The 24390-nt window shown below is 44.4% G+C and overlaps 1 protein-coding gene across 1 annotated transcript in view; it reads left to right on the top strand.

Moving 5' to 3' along the window:
- OBSCN (obscurin, cytoskeletal calmodulin and titin-interacting RhoGEF) overlaps window positions 1-24390 on the top strand; it is a 223775-nt gene that overhangs the window by 88473 nt on the left and 110912 nt on the right. The window contains 2 exon segments of the mRNA XM_068979697.1: window positions 10023-10298; window positions 15402-15677. Of these exon segments, the coding sequence (XP_068835798.1) occupies window positions 10023-10298; window positions 15402-15677 (552 nt within the window).

Below are 24390 nucleotides of genomic sequence, written 5' to 3'. Positions count from 1 at the left end.
CCATAAAGTTGCTCATAAGAGTCTCTCATAATCCTTTGTATTTCTGCATTGTTGGAACCTCTTCTTTTTCATTTCTAATTTTGTTGATTTGATTCTTCTCTCTTTCTTGATGAATCTGGCTAAAGGTTTATCAATTTTGTTTATCTCCTCAAAGAATGAGCTTTTAGTTTTATTAATTTTTACTATTGTTTCTTTCATTTCTTTTTCTTTTATTTCTGCTCTGATCTTTGTGATTTCTTTCCTTCTGCTGATTTTTTTTGTTTGTTTTTCTTTTCCCAGTTGTTTTAGGTGTAAAGTTAGGTTGTCTGTTCAATGTTTTTCTTGTTTCTTGAGGTAGGATTGTCTTGCTATAAACTTCCCTCTTACTGCTTTTGCAGGATTTTTTGATTTCCCTTTTGATTTCTTCCGTAACCTGTTCATTATTTTGAAACATATTGTTTAATCTCCATGTGTTTGTGTTTTTTGCAGTTTTTTTCCTTATAATTGATAGCTAGTCTCATAGAGTTGTGGTCAGAAAATATGCTTGATATGATTTCAGTTTTGTTAAATTCCTGAGGTTTGATTTGTGACCCAAGATGTGGTCTATCCTGGAGAATGTTCCATGTGCACTTGAGAAGAAGGCGTATTCTTCTGAATTTGGATGGAATGTCCTGAAGACATCAATGAGATCCATCTCATCTAATGTATCATTTAAGACTTGTGTTTCCTTATTAATTTTCTGTTTTAATGATCTGTCCATTGGTGTGAGTGGGGTGATAAAGTCTCCGGCTATTATTGTGTTTCTGTCAGTTTCTCCCTTTATGTCATTTAGTGTTTGTCTTGTGTATTGAGGTGCTCCTTAGTTCAGTTCAGTTCAGTTGCTCAATCGTGTCTGACTCTTTGCGACCCCATGAATCGCAGCACGCCAGGCCTCCCTGTCCATCACCAACTCCCGGAGTTCACTCAGACTCACGTCCATCGAGTCCGTGATGCCATCCAGCCATCTCATCCTCTGTCGTCCCCTTCCCCTCCTGCCCCCAATCCCTCCCAACATCAAAGTCTTTTCCAATGAGTCAACTCTTCGCATGAGGTGGCCAAAGTACTGGAGTTTCAGCTTTAGCATCATTCCTTCCAAAGAAATCCCAAGGCTGATCTCCTTCAGAATGGACTGGTTGGATCTCCTTGCAGTCCAAGGGACTCTCAAGAGTCTTCTCCAACACCACAGTTCAAAAGCATCAGTTCTTCGGTGCTCAGCCTTCTTCACAGTCCACCTCTCACATCCATATATGACTACTGGAAAAACCATAGCCTTGACTAGACGGACCTTAGTCGGCAAAGTAATGTCTCTGCTTTTGAATATGCTATCTAGGTTGCTCATAACTTTTCTTCCAAGGAGTAAGCGTCTTTTAATTTCATGGCTGCAGTCACCATCTGCAGTGATTTTGGAGCCCCAAAAATAAAGTCTGACACTGTTTCCACTGTTTCCCCATCTATTTCCCATGGAGTGATGGGACCAGATGCCATGATCTTCGTTTTCTGAATGTTGAGCTTTAAGCCAACTTTTTCACTCTCCCTTTTTACTTTCATCAAGAGGCTTTTTAGCTCCTCTTCACTTTCTGCCATAAGGGTGGTGTCATCTGCATATCTGAGGTGATTGATATTTCTCCCAGCAGTCTTGATTCCAGCCTGTGTTTCTTCCAGTCCTGGAGCATAGATATTTATAATTGTTACATCTTCCTCTTGCATTGATCCCTTGATCATTATGTAGCACGCTTCCTTATCTCTTGTAATCTTCTTTATTTCAAGGTCTATTTTGTCTGATATGAGGATTGCTACTCCAGCTTTCTTTTGCTTCCCATCTGCATGGAATATATTTTCCCATCCTCTCACTTTCAGTCTATAAGTGTCTTTAGGTATGAAGTGGGTTTCTTATAGACAGCATATGTATGGGTCTTGATTTTGTATCCATTCAGCCAGCCTGTGTCTTTTGGTTGGACCATTTAATACATTTAAATTTAAAGTAATTATTGAGATATATGTTCCTATTTCTATTTTCTTAATTGTTTGTGGTTTGTTTCTGCAGATCTTTTTCTTATTTTGTGTTTCCTGACTATATAAGTCCCTTTAACATTTCTTATAAAGCTGATTTAGTGGTACTGAATTCTCTTGACTTTTGCTTGTCTGTAAAGCTTTTGATTTCTCCATCAATTTTGAATGAAATTCTTGCCAGGCAGAATAATCTTGGTTGTAGATTTTTCCCTTTTAGTACTTTAAATTTATCCTGCCATTCCCTTTTGGCCTGCAGAGTTTCTGCTGAAAGATCAGCTGTTAAACATAGGCGTTCCCCTTGTATGTTACTTGTTGCTTCTCCCGTGCTGCTTTTAATATTCTTCCTTTGTGTTTAGTCTTTGTTAGTTTGATTAGTATGTGTCCTGGCATGTTTCTCTTCAGGTTTATCCTGTATGGGAGTCTTTGTGCCTCTTGGACTTGATTGACTATTTCCTTTTCAATGCTGGGGAAATTTTCAACTATAATCTCTTAAAATTTTTTTTCTCATACCCTTTCTTTTTCTCTTCTTCTTCTGGGATCCCTATAATTCAAATTTTGGTGCATTTAATATTGTTCCAGAGATCTCTGAGACTGTCCTCAGTTCGTTCCATTCTTTTTACTTTATTCTGCTCTTCAGCAGTTATTTCCACCATTTTATCTTTCAGCTCAGTGATTCATTCTTCTGCTTCAGATATTCTGCTATTGGTTCCTTCTAGAGTATTTTTAATTTCAGTAATTGTGTTGTTTGTGTCTGTATGTTTATTCTTTAATTCTTCTAGGTCTTTGTTAATTGATTCTTGCATTTTCTCCATTTTATTCTCAAGGTTTTGTATTATCTTTATGATCAATATTCTGAATTCTTTTCCAGGTAGTTTGCTTATTTCCTCTTCATTTATTTGGACTTGTGTATTTCTGGTTTGTTCCTTCATTTGTGCAGTACTTCTGTCTTTTCACTGTTTTTTTAAACTTATTATGTTTGAGGTCTCCTTTTTCCAGCCTTCAGGGTTGAATTCTTTCTTTCTTTTGGTTTCTGCCCTCATACGTTTGGTCCAGTGGTTTGTGTCAGCTTTGTGTAGGGTGTGACTTGTGCTTGCATTTGGTGGGAGGCAGTGAGGTTTTTTTTTTTTTTTTCTTCCTCTGATGGGCAGGACTGAGTAAGGTGGTAATCCTGTCTGCTGATGATTGGGGTTGTATTTTTGTCTTGTTTGTTGTTTGGATGAGGTACCCCGCACAGGGTGCTACTGATAGTTGGGCGATATCAGGTCTTGTGTACAAGTGGTTGCCTTTGTGGGAGTTCTTGCTACTTGCTACTCCCTAGGGTTAGTTCTCTGGTAGTCTAGGGTCTTGGAATCAGCACTCCCACTCCAAAGGCTTGGGGCTTGATCTCTGGCCAGGAACTGAGATTCCACAGGTGGGTGGTTATGGCATTAAATGAGATTAAAACAAGTACCCAAAAAGGAGAAAACAAAGATGAACCCCAGACAAATGGCAATTAAAAAATCAGGCAAATAATAATTTAAATAATGGACAATACACACATACATAAACACCCATAAGCAAAATCAAAACAGTCCAACAAAAATAGAGTACAACAGACTGACCCAGTGAAGAAAGGAAACCAGAAATGATATCCACCATCTGAGAACAAAACTAACTAAAGCACAAACTGGAAAACAAAACTGAAGCAAGGTACCAACTGGGGGATAAAACAGTGAAAACAAACATAACAAATATGGTGAGAAAAAGAAAAGAAAGAAAGAATAGAAATGCAAAGTGAAATAGAGGTAGATAAGATTTATACATATTAAAGATTAACTGCAAGGGGAAAAGAACAGTAGGAAAAGCAAACAAATAAATGGAGAAAAAATCATAAGTTTAAAAAAATTTAAAAATTGAAATTAAAGAGAAAAAAAAGGAAAACTACAGAACTGCAAAAGGCCAAAGTTATGCAAAAGGCAGAAGTTTATAACAGAAATAAAAAGTGTGATTGAAAAAGAAAATCCCATAAGATTAAATAGATTTCATAGTGCTAATAAAATGGACAACTACAGCAAGGTCGGGGAGGTAGGGAAAATAAGAGAAAAAGAAAAAAAAAGTCCAGAAGCAACTATAGAGCAAGTCAAAGTATAAGAAGAATAAATGTTTTTCTTGAGTCTCTGCTGTCAGCGTTCTTTCCCTCACTGTGAGTCACAGTCCACATTGCCTCCCAAGGATGCTCTCTAATACGAGGCTGGTCTCTGGACCTGCTGTGGGGGCAGCTCAGACTCTAATCTGATCCTACTCCTGTGTGTTCTTGCCTCCAGTGTCCACAGCTGTCAGAACTAGTGGGCTTTCTTCTGTGGGAGCTCTCAATGTCCTTTTATATATTCCATAGACACAGAGTCTGCCTAGTTGATCGTGAGGATTTAACCTGCAGCTTGTACAGCTGGTGGGAAGGTTTTGGGTCTTCTTCCTTAGCTACACTGCCCCTGGGTTTCAGCTGTGGCTTTATTTCCACCTCTGCATGTGGGTCGTCCACTGGGGTTTGCTCCTGAGGCTGCCCTGGAGGACTTGGGTTTGCCCTGGTGAGAGCCAGGTAGAGGTGGTGCAGCTGCTTGGGTCGCAGGGAATCTGACAGTACCAGGTACTCAGAGGAGTTGGTGGCTGGGGCAGCAGGAAATATAGTGCTCTAAAAGGAAATAGTGCTCTAGAAGAAAAATAAATGCAAAAAGGCAAAATGGTTGTCTAAGGAGGCCTTACAAATAGCTGAGAAAAAAAAATTACAGTATTGCAAAGTAATTAGCCTCCAATTAAAATAAGTAAATTTTTTTAAAAATCCAAAGAAAAGAGAAGAAAAGCTAAAGGCAAAGGAGAAAAGGAAAGATATACCCATCTGAAGAAAATTTCCAAAGAAAAGCAAGGAGAGATAAGAAAGACTTCCTCAGTGATCAGTGCAAAGAAATAGAGGAGAACAATAGAATGGGAACGACTGTAGATCTCTTCAAGAAAATTAGAGATACCAAGGGAACATTTCATGTGAAGATGGGCTCGATAAAGGACAGAAGTGGTATGGACCTAACAGAAGCAGAAGATATTAAAAAGAGGTGGCAAGAATACACAGAACAACTGTACAAAAAAGATCCTCACGACCCAGATATGATGGTGTGATCACTCACCTAGAGCCAGACATCCTGGAGTGTGAAGTCAAGTGGGCCTTAGGAACCATCACTATGAACAAAGCTAGTGGAGGTGATGGAATTCCAACTGAGCTATTTCAGATCCTAAAAGATGATGCTGTGAAAGTGCTACACTCAATATGCCAGCAAATTTCGAAAACTCAGCAGTGGCCACAGGACTGGAAAAGGTAAGTTTTCATTCCAATCCCAAGAAAGGCAATAGCAAAGAATGTTCAAACTACCACACAATTGCACTCATCTCACATGCTAGCAAAGTAATGCTCAAAATTCTTTTGAGGAAATCTTCAACAGTATGTGAACAGTGAAATTCCAGATGTCCAAGCTAGATTTAGAAAAGGCAGAGGAACCAGAGATCAAATGGCCAACATCCGCTGGATCATCGAAAAAGCAAGAGAGTTCCAGAAAAACATCTACTTCTGCTTTATTGACTATGCCAAAGCCTTTGACAGTGTGGATCACAATAAACTGTGGAACATTCTTAAAGAGATGGGAATACCAGACCACCTGACCTGCCTCCTGAGAAATCTGTATGCAGGTCAAGAAGCAACAGGTAGAACTGGACATGGAACAATAAGACCGGTTCCAAATTGGGAAAGGTGTATGTTAAGGCCATATTCTGTCACCCTGCTTATTTAACTTATATGCAGAGTACATCATGCGGAATGCCAGGCTGGATGAAACACAAGCTGGAATCAAGATTGCCAGGAGAAATATCAATAACCTCAGATATGCAGATGACACCACCCTTATGGCAGAAAGTGAAGAGTAACTGAAGAGCCTCTTGATGAAAGTGAAAGAGGAGAATGAAAAAGTTGGCTTGAAATTCAGCATTCAAAAAATTAAGATCATGGCATCTGGTCCCATCACTTCATGGCAAATAGATGGGGAAACAATGGAAACAGTGACAGACTTTATTTTCTTGGGTTCCAAAATAACTGCAGATGGTGATTGCAGCCATGAAGTTAAGACACTTGCTCCTTGGAAGAAAAGCTGTGACAAACTAGACAGCATATTAAAAAGCAGAGACATTACTTTGCTGACAAAGGTTCATTTGGTCAAGGCTATGGTTTTTCCAGTAGTCATGTATGGATGTGAGTGTTGGATCATAAAGAAAGCTGAACGCTGAAAAATTGATGCTTTTGAACTGTGGTGTTGGAGAAGACTCTTGAGAGTCCCTTGGACAGCAAGGAGATCCAACTGGTCAGTCCTAAAGGAAATCAGCCCTAAATATTCATTGGAAGGACCGATGCTGAAACTGAAGCTCCAATACTTTGGCCACCTGATCCAAAGTCGTGACTCACTGGAAAAGGCCCTGATGCTGGGACAGATTAAAGGCAGGAGGAGAAGGGGACGACAGAGGAGATGGTTGGATGTCATCACCAACTCGATGGACATGAGTTTGAGCAAATTCCAGCAGTTGCTGATAGGCAGGGAAGTCTGCTTCAGTCCATGGGGTCGCAAAGAGTTGAACACGACTCAGCAACTGAACAGAACTGAGAAGGGTCTGGCAACCCACTCCAGCTTTCTTGCCTGGAGAACCGCTGTGACAGAGAAGCCTGCGGGGCCACAGTCCACAGGGTTGCAGAATTGCACAGGACTGAAGCACCCTGCGTGCATAGGTGCAAGGCTTTTTTTTTTTTTTCGGCCGTGGCAGTTCTGCCCCAGTGGGGTTGAGCGTGAAGGTGGCGCAGCTGCGTGGGTCATGAGGATCCTGGCCGCGCCAAATGCACAGGGACACGGACTCTGTTGGCCACAGGAGTTATGGCCCTATCGGTGTTTTTCTATCCCCTAGCAGCTGGCAATCAAAAGGCCTCTTTGTCTAGTCTTTCTCCACTGCTCTGCCCATTCGGGGTCCTCCTCTAGATGGGCACATCAGGCACATCAAGGGGCACCCTGGGTGGGGTCCTACTCTGTAGTTTGGTGTGTCAGGCGTTTGATGGGCCAGCCTCTCTATTGTTCAGCGGCCAGTGCTTGCCTGTGGGGGGAGAGAGGTTGTGGTGATGGCTCCACCTCCTATGCATGACTCAGCAGTGTCACCTTGCTTCCTCGGCTGCCTGGCTTTCCTCCACAGGCATTTCCCACAATCTCCTCCCTCACGTCCCCTCGGTCCGTCTCTCTCTGCAGTCCACAGCTGCCCTCGCCCTGGGATTGCTCCACGATCCCTACTCTCCAGCTCCCAGTCACTGCGCCTTCCAGGGGGCCGGCGTCCCTGTCCAGTATGTACGGCTGCAGCAAGGACTGTCTGGTTCTCATTCCATTTAGGCTGTCACAGATCAGCTGATTCACTCTTAGCAGCCAATGTTTCTCCTCTGACTCAGACAGTTGCCCCGATGTGGGGATCGGCCCCCTTCTTCAGTTTCGCTACCTGCCAAGGGCAGGTCCAATCTTACTGACACTCCTGTGTTCCCTAGTTCCTTCCTCCTACCGAGTTTTGCACCATGCTGTATATTCTTTCCCAGCGGTCAGGTCCTCCTGCCTGCTCCCAGCTGGTGTCCCACGTGCACTTCTGTGTCCGTCAGTGCGTTCCTGATGGATCCATGGAGGGAGATGTGCTCCACGTCCACCTGCTCCTCTGCCACCCCACATCAGTCACTAGGTGCCAACCTCTGACATTCTGTGGTCGTGCCAGGGCAGGCTGGTTTGTGGCTGTGTCTGTTCCCCAGACACCACCACACAACTTTGTTAAATGTGGTTTTTGGAGCATGTTAGTGAGTATTCTAAGGTAAAACCGTTTAAAAATAGTGAAATGTGGCTAAATCTTAGTAATCTCTATGAAAATCAGATACAGGAAGATAAAGAAAATCAGAGATATGGCATGTGAATCAGCAGGACTACTGATGAAAATCTTCTCAGCCCTGTAGTTCTCTGGTACACTATACAAAATATCTGGAAACTGCTATTCCGCTGGACATGGTTTCAAAAAACTAAAGGTGGGTTTGCTGATAATAGGATGATCAACTCAGACCATCCTAAAGATAAACTATTAGAATGCATATGATTCTTGCATAGGATTAGTGTGTAAAAAATTAACATGGAAAAAACATTTCTATGTTTAAGTCCCGACAAGGTGTGCTTGGAAAATAAAATTTGTGTGAGAGTTAGACTAGGTCGGTTGTATCATGTTTCTAATTCCAGGTCTGATCAATGTTGCCAAGAGACTGTGTGGGGGGAATTATTCTGGATTCTTGAGAGACAGTTAAAGGTTGCAAGAGATGGATAGAAATCCTATGGGAAAAAAATCAAAAGATGTTCATTAACAATCAAAATGGAAGAAAACTTGTTTTTTGAGTGGTCTAATGGAAGAATGACCGGCAGATTGCAAGGGCAAGATACAGCCAGTATATCATTTTCATGAAGAAGAGCATGGTAGGAGCATTTACTGTTACCCAATCAATGGCACCCCACTCCAATACTCTTGCCTGGCAAATCCCACGGACGGAGGAGCCTGGTGGGCTGCAGTCCATGGGGTCGCTGAGGGTCGGACACGACTAGGCAACTTCACTTTCACTTTTCACTTTCATGCATTGGAAAAGGAAATGGCAACCCACTCCAGTATTCTTGCCTGGAGAATCCCAGGGACGGGGAAGCATGGTGGGCTGCCGTCTATGGGGTTGCACAGAGTCAGACACGACTGAAGCAACTTAGCAGCGGCAGCAATGTCAAAAATTATTATAAGGCTACAGTTTTCAAGATAAGGGATCCCAGTGCTGGGATGGTTACCACATCCAAGGAACAGAATAGTGAACTCAGAAACAGTTCTTGCAGAAGTGGAATCTTGCATCACCCATTCCTGCCGACCCTTCGCATCTTCCATTTGTTGCTGTGTTGTCTATTGAGAACTAGGGGAAGGATGTTGTCCTCAAAAAATGGTGGGTGGACCACTGTACCATACAGGAAAATTAACTTGTACTAGCAGTTCACACCGCACTCACAAGTCAGCTTGAGGTGGGTTAGACACCTCAGCGTCAAAGATAAAACCCCCAAATCCACAGAGGCTAATGTGGTTTCTTCAAGACTTAAGGTAAAAAGATTTCTTAAATAGAATACATATGCTCTATGCTTAAAGGGACAAAATGGCATTGTGAGACTATTGGAGGAAAAGCTATCAGAGACCTGGATCAGAGTGAAAATGTCAGTCACATGATTGAGAGTATCCTTAAATCCTACCTATGTGTCATTCTCTGGTGTTTAAATTGACAAAGAGTGGCCAGATGTGAATTGAGAGAAGACAGAACCTATTGGTAAGTGGGCAAGGGATTTGATTGAATACTGTCACCAATGAGAAAAAAACAGTAATGGCAAACCCAGTCCTAAGGGGAAGGTGCTCCGCTTCTGCATTCCTCAGACAAGGACAAAGAAAGCCACGGGGAGGTGCTAGCACTCCCCCAGATTGCCACCAGCTGACAGTACTTAGAGTAGGCAAGGGTGCCGGGCCTCAGCAATCTCCATGGACTGCAGGTGAAAAGTTCCTGCATAGTAGTATGGAAAAGACGGGGGCGCCATCTGGGAATGTTGGGAAACGGTTGCCTCGAGACTTTGCAGATGTCATGAGCAGGGGACAAATCTGTTCCAATGACCGCCCACCCCTAGGTGTACTCCCAGGAACCCATGTGAGAATGCATAAATCGTGTCCCTGTTGCTGAGAAAGGCAGGGGTCCTCTGCAGGGCACAGGGCTGGTGCAGAGCCTGAGAAGTCTCCAGCTCCACCATCCTCCTGCCCAGCCCCCCACAACCTCCCCATCCAGGTCGTCTTTGCGCGGGGCTGCCCTCCTGACTGAGATGGGGTCTCTGACCCCGTGTATCCCCCTTTGTCCCCAGAGCCCCCGGTGGTGTTTGCCAAGGAGCAGCCGGCTCGCAGTGAAGTGCAGGCCGTGGCGGGGGCGAGTGCCACGCTGAGCTGCGAGGTGGCCCAGGCCCAGACGGAGGTGACATGGTACAAGGACGGCAAGAAGCTGAGTTCGAGCTCGAAAGTGCGTGTGGAGGCCACGGGCCACGGGCGGCGGCTGGTGGTGCAGCAGGCGGGCAAGGCGGACACCGGGGAGTACAGCTGCGAGGCCGGGGGCCAGAAGGTCTCCTTCCACCTGGACGTCACAGGTCAGTCCTGGAGGAGGGCAGGCGATCAGAGGCCTGACTACCTGCCTCCCCAAACCTGTGTGCCCTTGCCTGTGTCCTTCATCTCTTCAAGCCTCTCTGTCTTCCATGTTCGATCTTAGTCCATGGGGGAGGGTGATGTGGAAGGTGTGCTTGCAACGAAGAGGGGCCGTTTCTGCCCACATCTTTTCCTGGCAGTGAGGCTCAATCACACTGGCTTAGCACCTGCCCAGAACCTGCTGGTTATTCCTGGTGTTGAGACCCTGGGTCTCTTCGGGTTTGGGGGCTGAGGTAGACCTGGAGATACATGACTCTCCTCCCATCCTAAGTCTCTCCTCAACACCCAGCACATTCCCTCCTGTTGCCCCTCGTGCCAGTTCTCAGTTGTCAAGACATGTTTCAATTTGGTGGATCCCCCGATCGTAAGAAATATTGGCCACACAATCCTACCTGAAATTCTCTTAGGGGTGAACTTTGGATGATGAAATTTGAGGTTTCTGGGAGGCCTTTTCTTCCTTTTCCTGGATATAGAAGCTCCAGTTTCCTAGAGGTAGCAGGAAATAGGCCCAGGGGTGTTATCACATCTTTTCAAAGGGAAGAAAAAAGGGTGGCTGGTAGAGAGTCATCTGTGCTATTTAGGCTGATCTTAGATAAAAGATGCTTTTACCTCAGTCTTCAAACAGGTTGGATTTTCCCGTCAGTATTCGTTTTTGCGCTCCGCGGAGGGAGTTAGAAAGGAACACGTTCACTTCTGCCACGTCCTTCTTAAGTCTCTTCTTAGTCTTCCCTAAGAAGGAGTTACTGTCCTAGCAACCTCTGACTGCAAAGCAGTGCTTACTTCCTTGCAGTTTCCTGATGGTCAGTGAGTGAGTCTGTCTTGTGACTGGAAGTCAGCGTATTCTTCTTCCATGAAGAGAGTCTCATGCCACAGAGGGATGGGCTGCCCTTTCACATTTACTCCTGGGTGCTGATGCGTGATTTGAGACTGTGCCAACCTAGAATGATTTGTGGGTGTGAATAGATACCTCAGATCCCACAGTTCATCTTTATAGAATGTGGTTTTTGGAGCACATTAGAGAGTATTTGAAAGCAGAACTTTTAAAAACTTGTGAAATGTGGCTAAATCATTGTAAGCTCTATGAACACAAGAAAACAGACAGAAGTCAAAGTGTGGTAAGACTCGCCAATCAGTAGGACCAATAATGAAAGGTCTTCTCAGCCCTGTAGTTCTCTGGTTGTTTTTGTTGTTGTTTATTTGCAAGTTGTGTCTAACTTATTTGTGACCCTGTGGACTGTAGTCCGCCCCGCTTCTCTGTCCATGGGATTTCCCAGGTAAGAATACTAGAGTGGTTGCCATTTCCTTCTCTAGGGGATCTTCCTGGCCCAGGGATTGAACTTGCATCTCCTACATTGCAGGCAGATTCTTTATTGCCCAACCACCAGGAAAACCAGTTCCCTGGTACACTGTACAAAATGTCCAGGAAAACTCTTTTTCTGTGCTTGTGGAGATGATCCTAGAGAGAGAAAAAGGAGATAAACTCTGTAACTTTCTTCATATACAAAACATAGCATTGATACCAAAATGACCCAGAAATGGCAGGGAGAATCAAACTTCAGACCAATCTACTGTGAATATCAAGGCCAAAATAAAAAATCATAGTATTTATTTGTTAGCAAAATGAATTAATCAATGTTTCCAGGAGTACACCCATGATAAAAATCGTAGTCTAGGCTTACACAATGAGCTTAATGTTGGATATGTTGATAGAAAGAAAGTAGAAAGCTGGATATTAAGAAATAGAGTGCAAGGACTTCCCTGGTGGTCCAGAATGCCAATGCCAGGGACAATAGTTTGATCCTTGTTCTATGAAGATCCCAAATGTGATTATCTCCATGAGTACAGAATCAAATGGTTAATTAAATTCAAACATCATACATCAAGACAAAATATTTGATAACATCAAGCATCTGTCCCTGCCATAAAATACTTGGGAAACTATATAAGATATTTTTTCTTTTAACATAATAAAATTCCTGTGAAAAGAACGATGGTGATAACATCATCCCACTTAAGGTGTACCTGCAAATCTTTGAGTGAGGGATAACAGACTGGTTCCAAATAGGAAAAGAAGTATGTCAAGGCTGTATATTGTCACCCTACTTATTTAACTTATATGCAGAGTACATCATGAGAAATGCTGGGCTAGAGGAAATACAAGCTAGAATCAAGATTGCTGGGAGAAATATCAATAACCTCAGATATGCAGATGACACCACCCTTATGGCAGAAAGTGAAGAACTAAAGAGCCTCTTGATGAAAGTGAAAGAGGAGAGTGAAAAAGTTGGCTTAAAGCTCAACATTCAGAAAACTAAGATCATGGCATCTGGTCCCATCACTTCATGGCAAATAGATGGGGAAAGAATGGAAACAGTGGCTGACTTTACTTTTCTGGGCTCCAAAATCATTGCAGATGGTGACTGCAGCCATGAAATTAAAAGATGCTTACTCCTTGGAAGAAAAGTTATGACCAACCTAGACAGCATATTAAAAAGCAGAGACATTACTTTGCCAACAAAGGTCCATCTAGTTAAGGCTATGGTTTTTCCAGTGGTCATGTATGGATATGAGAGTTGGACTGTGAAGAAAGCTGAGCACCGAAGAATTGATGCTTTTGAACTGTGGTGTTGGAAAAGACTCTTGAGAGTCCCTTGGACTGCAAGGAGATCCAACCTGTCCATCCTAAAGGAGATCAGTCCTGGGTGTTCATTGGAGGGACTGATGCTGATGCTGAAGCTGAAGCTCCACTACTTTGGCCACCTGATGCAAAGAGCTGACTCATTGGAAAAGACCCTGATGCTGGGAAAGATTGAGGGCAGGAGGAGAAGGGGACAACAGAGGATGAGATGGTTGGATGGCATCTCTGACTCAATGTACATGGGTTTGGGTAGACTCCAGATATTGGTGATAGACAGGGAGGCCTGGCGTGCTGCAGTTCATGGGGTTGCAAAGAGTCAGACACGACTGAGTGACTGAACTGACTGAATACATGGAGGGCACTGAAATCCCTGAATCCAGTAAAGAGGAGAATAAAATCACCAGCAGATGGTTTTGAGAAACTAAAGGTGAAATTTGCTGATGATTTGATTATCAACTCAGAAAATCTGAAGATAAATTATTAGACTGTGAATGATTCTTGAGGAAAAAAATCAACATGCTGAAATAATTCCTACATCTAAGTCGTCGTTAGGAACGCTTGAAGAATGAAATTTGTGTTAAGAGTTGGACTAGCACAGTTATCATGTTTCTAATTCCAGGTCTGATCAAAGTCACCAAGAGGCTGGGCATGGGGAAATTATATTCAAGATTCTTGAGAGACAGTGGGAGGTTGCATTAGATGGAGCAATCTTGAGAAAAAAGTCAAAGATGTTTATTAACAATCAAAATAGAATTTTCTTTTTGGGGTGGTCTGATGGAAGAATAGTTGGCCGATTTCAAAGGCAAGGTTCAGCCAATACACTGTCTTCTTGAATAAAAGCATAGTGGGGACATTTACTGGGACCTGTGTTAGGCTACGTCGCTTCGGTAGTGTCAGACTCTTTGCAACCCTGAGGACTATAGCTTACCAGGCAGGCTCCTCTGTCCATGAGATTCTCCAGGCAAGAATACCGGAGTGGGTTGCCAGTTCCTCCTCCAAGGGATCTTCCTGACCCAGGGATGAAACCCACATTTCTTATGTCTCATGCATTGGCAGGTAGACGTTTTACCACTAACGCCACCTGGGAAGCCCTCTGAAACCACAGAGCTATCTCCAAAGCAGGCTCCTGCTCAGGACACTCTTGGCTGCAGAAGCAGACACACACCCAGGCACGCTAGCTTGGCACACGGCTACAAGGCCACACGTGTGTGGGCATGTGATCCCTACTCCGTGGGGGACCAGCCTGACCAGTTCTCATGTATCAGGAATGATCCTAAAGCTGTAGTTTTTGAGATAAGGGGATCCCAGTGCAGTGATAGTTTCCACATCAGAGGAGCCGAATGGTGAGCCCAGAAACGGTTCCTTGCATAAATGGCTTCCCGCACCACCCATCCCCCCTTCCCCTAAACCTTTCCACTGTTACTGTGTCGTCTATTGGAGAACTCAAGGAAGGATGTTGTCTAATAAATGGCGTTGGACCACTGAACCATACGGAAAAATTAAATTGTGCTAGCAATTCACACCACACACAAAAGTCAACTCAGAGTGGGTTAGAAAACTCAGGGTAAAAGGCAAAACCCCCCAAAAAAACCCTCAGATGATAATGTGGTTTCTTTAAAGACAACATAAGGAGAAATTTCTTAGATGGAACGTAAATGATCTATGCCTGAAAGGGCTGAAATGGACATTGTGAAACTATTGGAAGGAAAATCAAAATCTGAGAGTAAAAATGCCAGTCACACAGTTGGAGATATCCTTAAATCCTAAGTATGTATCATTCTCTGGTATGTAAATGTATAAAGAGTGGCCAGAGTTGAATTGAAAAAAGAGCCTACTGTTTGTAGATGGGTAAAAGATTTGAATTGTATCACCATGAAGAAGAAGATAGGAATGGTGAATCCTGTCCTAAGAGGAAAGGTACTCAGCTTCTTTATTGCTCAGTGACAAAGAAAGCCACGGAAAGGGCTGGAAGCACTCCTCCCAGATTGCCGCCAGCTGACAGTAGTTAACAGTCAGCAAGGGCACCGCACCTCAGTCATCTGCACGGACTGCAGGTGAAAAGTTCCTGCATAACCACATGGAGAAGGCTAGGGCACCATCTAGCAAGGTTTGGGGACACGTGCCTCATGACCCTGCAGATGCCATGAGCACAGGAGAAGTCTTCCAGGGGCCACCCTGCTCACATGGACTCAGATGAGAATGCTGTGTCACACACAAGAACTGTGTGACTTGTGGCTGAGAAAGGCAGGGGACCTCTGCAGAGCACAGGGCTAGTGCAGGGCCCAGAAATTTTCAGCTCCACTGCCAGCACACACACCTCCTCCCTGGCTCCCCATCCTGTTCTTTGCCCAGGGCTGCCGTCCTGACTGAGATGGGATCTCTGACCCCCTGTATCCCTCTCTGTCCCCAGAGCCCTCAGTGGTGTTCGCCAAGGAGCAGCCGGCATGCAGTGAAGTGCAGGCCGTGGCGGGGGCGAGTGCCACGCTGAGCTGCGAGGTGGCCCAGGCCCAGACGGAGGTGACCTGGTACAAGGACGGCAAGAAGCTGAGTTCGAGCTCGAAAGTGCGTGTGGAGGCCACGGGCCGCGGGCGGCGGCTGGTGGTGCAGCAGGCGGGCAAGGCGGACGCCGGGGAGTACAGCTGCGAGGCCGGGGGCCAGAAGGTCTCCTTCCGCTTGGACATCACAGGTCAGTCCTGGAGGAGGGCACTGAGCTAGGCCGTGTGCAGAGGATGAAGGGATTGGCCTTTGGTCTCAACAGATGTGTGTACTCACCTATAGCCTTTATTTCATCACATCTCCATGTCTCATCTTCATATCATCTTGGCCCTGAAGGATGCACCTTCAGTGAAGAAGGGCCATTTTTGTCACAGTGAGACTCAGTGACACTGTCTTAGTACCTGCCCAGAACCTTCCTTGTGTTCTTGGTGTCGGGACCCTGACTCTCCCTGATGTTTGGGGGCTGAGGTAGACCTGGGAATATGTGACTTTCCTCCCATGATCTGTCTTTCCTGAGAGTTAGCACATGCCCTCATCTGGTACCTCATGCAAGTTCTTGGGTGTTTCAATTTGATGGATTCCAGATTAGGGGAAATACTGGCCACACAATCCTACTTGGGATTCTTGCAGGAGTGAGCTTCAGATGATTGAATCTGAGGTTTCTTGGATGCCACTCCTTCCTTTCTCTGGATATAGAAGCTCTAGTAGCCTGTACATTGCAAGAAAAAAAAACAAACATGTTTTGTTGTCAGGTCCTTACAAAGGGGGGCTTCCCTGGTGGCTCAGCAGTGAAGCATCTGCCTGCACTGTAGGAGCTGCAGGAGACGTGGGTTTGATCCCTGGGTTGGGAAGATCCTCTGGACATGGCAAACCACTCCAGTATTCTTGCCTGGAGAATCCCACGGACAGAGGAGCCTGATGGGCTACAGTCCAAAGGGTCACAAAGAGTTGGACACAAGTGAATGACTTAGCGTGCACACACGCCTTACAAAGGGAGGAAAGAAAGGATGATTGACAGTCACCTGTGCTATTTAGGGTGACCTTAGATCAAATATGATTTTCCATTTGTCTTCAAACAAGTTTGTATGTTGCAGGTCAGTATTCTGCTTGGCATTAGTTGATGAATTTAGAAATGGAAAGGAAAAAATCTCTTCTGCCCCATCAGTAGGTGTTGCTAATAAGCAGTTACTGTCCTAGCAGCCTTGACTGGCAAAGCAGCCTTTATTTCTGTGCATTTTCCTCGTGGTCACTGAGTGTCTCTTTCTCGTGGCTGAAATGTCAGGCAGTCTAAGAAATCAGGTTATGCTGCTTCTGGGAAGAGAGTCTTCATGCTGAATAGGGGTGGCTGCCATGCCACACTGACTCCCAGGTGCCAGCGTGTGAGAGTTTGAGGCCAGGCAGTGTAGCAGGATGTGTGGGTATATATATACCCCAGATCCCACCGTGCATCTCTTAGAATGTGTTTTTTTTTTGTGGGGGGGGAGCACATTAGAAAGTATTTTATGGTAAAACCTTTGAAAGTTGTGATATATGGCTAAATCCTAGGAGATTATGTGATAATCGGACACGTGAAGACAGAGTAAATTTAAGAGTGTGTGACTTGTGAATCAGTAGGACCAGTAATGAAAACTATTCTCAGCCCTGTAGTTTTCTAATGAGGTATGCAAAATATTTGAAAAATTGTTATTCCATCTTATGGAGATGGTCCTAGAGAGAGAAGAATGAGATATCCTCCATAACTCCTTCATGTCCAGAATATAACATCGATACCAAAATCACACTAGAAAGGCAGGGAGAATGAAATTCCAGAAAATCTACTGCAAGCACCAAGGTAAAAATCACATATTAAATGTTAATAAAAAGAATTCAGCAGTGTATCCCTGGGTAGAGATGAGTGGTGAAAGTCATAGTTCAGGATTGCACATTGTGTCAACGTTGGCATTGTTGATAGGTAGAAAGCTTGACACTGGATTGAATGCAGAAAGATGTGATCATCTCCATGGGAACAGAATCAAATAGTTGATTGAACTTGAAGGTCATACATTGGGACAAATGTTTGATAAGACTGAGCATCAGTTTGTGCCATAAAATTCTTAGCAAACTATATTAAAGAGTTCTTTTTAATGTTATCACACTCCTGCAAAAACAAAAACAACGCCAGCATCTTTGACATGAGGGACAGCACTCAGGCCAACTCTAACCTCTGAGTTGAATAAATAGGAGAATAAAATCACTGGAAAACTAAAGGTGGAATTTGCTGATGATGGAATGATCACCTCAGACAATCCCAGAGATAAATGGTTAGATTGCATCCGATTCTTGAGTAAGATTAGTGTATTAATAAAAATTGAAATGCAGAAATTATTTCTACATCTAAGTCCTGGCAAGGAATGCTTGCAAAACGAAATTTGTGTGAAAGAGTTAGACTGGCAAAATTGTATCATGTTTCTAATTCCAGATCTGATAAAAGTTACTCAGAGGCTGTGTGGGGAACATTATTCAAGATTCTTGAAGCATAGTTAGAGGTTGCAGTATGTGGATGGAAATTCGAGGGAAAAATCAAAGATGTTTATTGACACTCAAAATCGAAACCAAATTTCTTTTTTGGGTGGTAGATGGAGGAATAACAGGCAGATCAAAGGCAAGGTACAGCCAATGTGTTGTTTTCTTGAATGAAAGCACAGTGGGAGCATTTACTGGGACCTGAAGTCAGGAATTATTGTAAGGCGACAGTTTTTTCAAGATAATGGGATCCCAGTGCAGGATAGTTATCATGTCAGAGGAACAGAATAGTGAGCTCAGAAACAGTTCTTGCGTAAAAGGGTTCCTGCACCCGCCATCCCCACAGATCCTCTTTATCTTCTGCTTGGTCTTGTGTTGTCTATTTGAGAAGTCGAGGAAGGATGTTCTAGTCAAAAATAGTTGCTGAACCAGTGAACCACATGGGAAACTTAAAATGTCCTAGCAATTCACACCACCCACAAAAGTCAACTCATCTTGGGTTAGAAAGCTCAGGGTATAAAAAACCTCAGATGAGAAAGTGGTTTCTTTAAAAACTCAAGGTAAGGAAATATTTCTTGAATAGAACACAGATGCTCTAACCTCAAAGGGCAGAAATGGGCCTTGTGAGGCTATTGGAAGGAGAACGTTTGGTTTCTCAGAGGACTGGACCTGAGAGTGGAAGGGGCAGTCACACAGTTGGGAATATCCTTCAAACCTCCCTGTTTATCATTCTCTAAATGTTTGAAGAATGGCCAGAGTTGCATCAAGAAAAGATTGAGCTTACTGTTGATAAGTGGGCGAAAGATTTGACTAGTGTCACCAGGAAAAAGAAAACAGTAACGGCGAGCCCAGTCCTAAGGGGAAAGGCGCTCAGTTTCTTCATTCCTCAGACAGTGATGAAGAAAGCCGCAGGGAGGTGTGAGCACTCCCCTAGGTTGCTGTCAGCTGACGATGCCATGAGTGGACGAGGGTGCCGAGCCTCAGCCGTCTCCACAGACCACAGATGGAAAGTTCCCTGCTGTTAAACAGCATGGAGAAGACTGGGACACCGCTGAGGAAAGATGGGAACATCCACCTCGAGACCTGGCAGTTGTCATGAGCAGGGGACAAGTCTGTCCCATTTGTCCTGCACCGTGGACCTGCTCGCAGGGACCTGTGGGAGAATGCGTAAACTGTGTCACTTGCTGAGAAAGGCAGGGGGACCGCTGCAGGGCACAGGGCTGGTGCAGAGCCTGAGAAGTCTCCAGCTCCACTGCCCCAAGCCCCTACTCCCAGCTCCCCATCCAGGTCGTCTTTGCACGGGGCTGCCCTCCTGACAGAGATGGTGTCTCTGACCCTGTGTATCCCCCTCTGTCCCCAGAACCCTCGGTGGTGTTCGCCAAGGAGCAGCCGGCACGCAGTGAAGTGCAGGCCGTGGCGGGGGCGAGTGCCATGCTGAGCTGTGAGGTGGCCCAGGCCCAGACGGAGGTGACATGGTACAAGGATGGGAAGAAGCTGAGTTCGAGCTCGAAAGTGCATGTGGAGGCCACGGGCCGTGGGCGGCGGCTGGTGGTGCAGCAGGCAGGCAAGGCGGACGCCGGGGAGTACAGCTGCGAGGCCGGGGGCCAGAAGGTCTCCTTCCACCTGGATGTCACAGGTCAGTCCTGGAGGAGGGTGCTGAGCTGGCCCGTGCAGGTGATGAGGGCACTGGCTTCCAGCCTCACCAGACTATGTGTGCCCTTGCCTGGATCCTTCGTCTCTTCAAGCCTCCCTGTCTTCCATGTCCCACCATCGTGCCCATTTTGGCTGGGGGAGCATGCATGGGGAGGGTGTCCATGGAGAGAAGAGAGGTGTTTTGATCTGTGTGTTTTCAGGCAGTGAGGCTCAGTCACACTGTCTTAGCACCTGCTCACAATCTGCCTGTTGTTCCTGGTGTGGAGACCCTGCTTCTCCCTGATGCTTGGGGGCCGAGGTAGGCCTGGGAATAACTGACCTTCCTTCCATTGTCTCTTTCTTGAGAGCTAGCATAGGCCTTCATCCAGTACCTCTTGCTGGTCTCAGTTGCCCAGAAGTATTTCAATTTGATGGATCCCAGTTTTGATGGATCCCAGTTTAGGAGACATATTGACCACACGGTCCTACTTGGAATTCTGTTAGGAATGAAGTTTGGATGGTGAAACTTGAGGTTTCTGGGATGCCCTTCCTTCCTGTTCCTGCTCTGGTTGTCTGTAGGTAGCCAGAAGAGGCCCATGTTATGTTGTCAGGTCCTTAAGGGTGATTGGCAGAGCATCACATGTGCCATTTAGGGTGACCTTAGATTGCAAAATATGATTTTTGCCTTTGTCTTCAAACAGGTTGGATGCTGCAGGTTGTATTCCCCTTGGTGTGATGCTGGTGAATTTAGGAATTGAAAGGAAAAAGTCACTTCTGCCACATCACTAGGCTTTGCTAATGGGGAGTTACTGTCCTACTAGCCTCTGACTGGCAAAGCAGTCTTTATTTCATTGCATTTTCCTAATGGTGAATGAGTCTCTGCCTTGTGCCTGGAACACAGGGAAGTCTAAGAAATCAGACTATTCTTCTTCTGGCAAGGAAGTCTTCATGCTGAAAAGAGTTGGGCTGGCATCCTACCTTGACTTCTAGGTGCCAACACCTACCAGTTTTTGACTGTACTAATAATGTAGGATGATTTGTGGATGTGTACAGATACCTCAGATTTCAACGTGCATCTTTCTGGAATGTTTTTTGTTTTTGAGAATGTTAGAGTGTATTCTAAGAAAAAATCATAGGAAAGTTGGGAAACATGGCTAAATAGGTGGTGTTCAGTCATATCCGACTCTTTGAGACCCCATGGACTGCAGTACCCCAGGCTTTCTTATCTTGTACTATCTCCTGGAGTTTGCTCAAACTGATGGCCATCGAGTCATCCAACCATCTCATCATCTGTCAACCCCTTCTCCTCCTGCCCTCCATCTTTCCCAGCATCAGGGTGTTTTCCAGTGAGTCAGTACTTCACATCAGGTTGCCAAAGTATTAGAGCTTCAGTTTTAGCATCAGTCCTTCCAATGAATATTCAGAGTTGAGTTCTTTTAGGATTGACTGGTTTAATCTCCTTGCTACCAAGGGACTCTTAAGAGTCCTCTCCAGCACCACAGTTCAAAAGCATCCATTGTTTGGTGCTCAGCCTTCTTTATTGTACAAATCTCACATCCACACATGACTGCTGGAAAAATCATAGCTTTGACTAGATTGAACTTTGCTGGCAAAGTGATGTCTGCTTTTAAATATGCTGATATGCTGTCTATGTTTGTCGTAGGTTTTCTTCCAAGGAGCAGTTCAGTTCAGTTCAGTCGCTAAGTCATGTCCGACTCTTTGTGACCCCATGAGTTGCAGTATGCCAGGCCTCCCTGTCCATCACCAACTCCCAGAGTTCACCCAAACTCATGTCCATTGAGTTGGTGATGCCATCCAGCCATCTCTTCCTCTGTCATCCCCTTCTCCTCCTGCCCCCAGTCCCTCCCAGCATCAGAGTCTTTTCCAGTGAGTCAACTCTTCGCATGAGATGGCCAAAGTATTGGAGTTTCAGCTTTAGCTCCCAAAGAACACCCAGAACTGATCCCCTTTAGAATGGACTGGTTGGATCTCCTTGCAGTCCAAGGGACTCTCAGGAGTCTTCTCCAACACCACAGTTCAAAAGCATCAATTCTTCGGTGCTCAGCTTTCTTCACAGTCCAACTTTCACATCCATACACGACCACTGGAAAAACCATAGCCTTGACTAGAAGGGCATTTGTTGGCAAAGTAATGTCTCTGCTTTTTAATCTGCTATCTAGGTTGGTCCTAACTTTCCTTCCAAGGAGCAAGCATCTTTTAAAAAATTTCATGGCTGCAGTCACTGTCTGCAGTGATTTTGGAGCCCAGGAAAATAAAGTCTGTCACAGTTTCCATTTTTTCCTGATCTATTTGCCATGAAGTGATGGGACCGGATGCCATGATCTTAATTTTTTAAATGTTGAGTTTTAAGCCAGCTTTTTCACTCTCCTCTTTTACCTTCATCAAGAGGCTTTTTAGTTCCTCTTCACTTTCTGCCATAAGGGTGGTATCATCTGCATATCCGAGGTTATTGATATTTCTCCCGCCAATCTTGATTCCAGCTTGTGCTTCTTCCAGCCCAGCATTTCTCATGATGTACTCTGCATATAAGTTAAATAAGCAGGGTGACAATATACAGCCTTGACGTACTCCTTTTCCTATTTGAAACTGGTCTTTTGTTCCATGTCCAGTTCTAACTGTTGCTTCCTGACTTGCATACAGATTTCTCAAGAGGCAGGTCAGGTGGTCTGGTATTCCCATCTCTTTAAGAATGTCCCACAGTTTGTTTTGATCCACACAGTCAAAGGCTTTGGCATAGTCAATAAAGCAGAAGTAGATGCTTTTCTGGAACTCTCTTGCTTTTTCGATGATCCAGTGGATGTTGGCAATTTGATCTCTTGTTCCTCTGCCTTTTCTAACACCAGCTTGAACATCTGGAAGTTCACGGTTCACATACTGCTGAAGCCTGGCTTGGAGAATTTTGAGCATCACTTTACTAGTGTGTGAGATGAGTGCAATTGTGCGGTAGTTTGAGCATTCTTTGGCATTGCCTTTCTTTGGGATTGGAATGAAAACTGACCTTTTCCAGTCCTGTGGCCACTACTGAGTTTTCCAAATTTGCTGGCATATTGAGTGCAGCACTTTCACAGCATCATCTTTCAGGATTTGAAATAGCTCAACTGGAATTCCATCACCTCCACTAGCTTTGTTTGTTAGTGATGCTTTCTAAGGCCCACTTGACTTTACATTCCAGGATGTCTGGCTCTAGGTGAGTGATCACACCATCATGATTATCTTGGTCATGAAGATCTTTTTTGCACAGTTCTTCTGTGTATTCTTGCCACCTGTTCTTAATATCTTCTACTTCTGTTAGGTCCATACCATTTCTGTCCTTTATCGAGCCCATGTTTGCATGAAATGTTCCCTTGGTATCTCTAATTTTCTTGAAGAGATCTCTAGTCTTTCCCATTCTGTTCTTTTCCTCTATTTCTTTGCATTGATTGCTGAGGAAGGCTTTCTTATGTCTCCTTGCTATTCTTTGGAACTCTGCATTCAGATGCTTATATCCTTCCTTTTCTCCTTTGCCTTTCACTTCTCTTCTTTTCACAGCCATTTGTAAGGCCTCCCCAGACTGTCATTTTGCTTTTTTGCATTTCTTTTCCATGGGGATGGTCTTGATCCCTGTCTCCTGTACAATGTCACGAACCTCCGTCCGTAGTTCATCAGGCACTCTATCTATCAGATCTAGGCCCTTAAATCCATTTCTCACTTCCACTGTATAATCATAAGGGATTTGATTTAGGTCTTACCTGAATGGTCTAGCGGTTTTCCCTACTTTCTTCAATTTAAGTCTGAATTTGGCAATAAGGAGTTCATGATCTGAGCCACAGTCAGCTCCCGGTCTTGTTTTTGCTGACTGTATAGAGCTTCTCCATCTTTGGCTGCAAATAATATAATCAGTCTGATTTTGGTGTTGACCATCTGGTGATGTCCATGTGTAGAGTCTTCTCTTGTGTTGTTGGAAGAGGGAGTTTACTATGACCAGTGCATTCTCTTGGCAAAACTCTATTAGCGTTTGCCCTGCTTCATTCCATACTCCAAGGCCAAATTTGCCTGTTACTCCAGGTGTTTCTTGACTTCCTACTTTTGCATTCCAGTCCCCTATAATGAAAAGGACATCTTTTTGGGGTGTTAGTTCTAAAAGGTCTTGTAGGTCTTCATATAACCATTCAACTTCAGCTTCTTCAGCATTACTGGTTGGGGCATAGACTTGGATTACTGTGATATTGAATGTTTGCCTTGGAAACTAACAGAGATCATTCTGTCGTTTAGAGTTAGACTAGCACAATTACGGTATGGTTCTAATTCCAGTCTGATAAAAATTGCTAGGTGGCTGTGTGTGGGAAAATTATTCAAGATTCTTGAGAGACAGTAAGAATTTGGAACAGAGAGATAGGAATCAGAGAGAAAAAAATCAAAGATGTTTATTAGCAATGAGAATTGAAACCAAATTTCTGTTTGGGTGGTCTGATAGCAGAATAACAGGCAGATTCCAAAGGCCAGGTGCCATCAATACACTGGTTTGTTGAAGGAAAGCATGGTGGGAGCATTCACTGGGACCTGATGTCACAAAACTACAATTTTGAAAATAAGAGGATTCCAGTGCAGGGATAGTTACCACGTCAGAGGGACAGAAGTGACCTCAGAAATAGTTCCTTGGATAAATGGATTTTGGCACCACACATTTACCCACCATCACCTTCCACTTGATCCTGTGGTATCTATTGGAGAAGTTGAGGAAAGTGCTGTCTTCATAAATGGTACTTGGA

The sequence above is a fragment of the Capricornis sumatraensis genome, chromosome 9 (genome assembly GCF_032405125.1).
Source record: "Capricornis sumatraensis isolate serow.1 chromosome 9, serow.2, whole genome shotgun sequence".
Lineage (NCBI taxonomy): Eukaryota > Metazoa > Chordata > Mammalia > Artiodactyla > Bovidae > Capricornis > Capricornis sumatraensis.
This window is presented reverse-complemented; position numbering and strand designations above follow the sequence as displayed.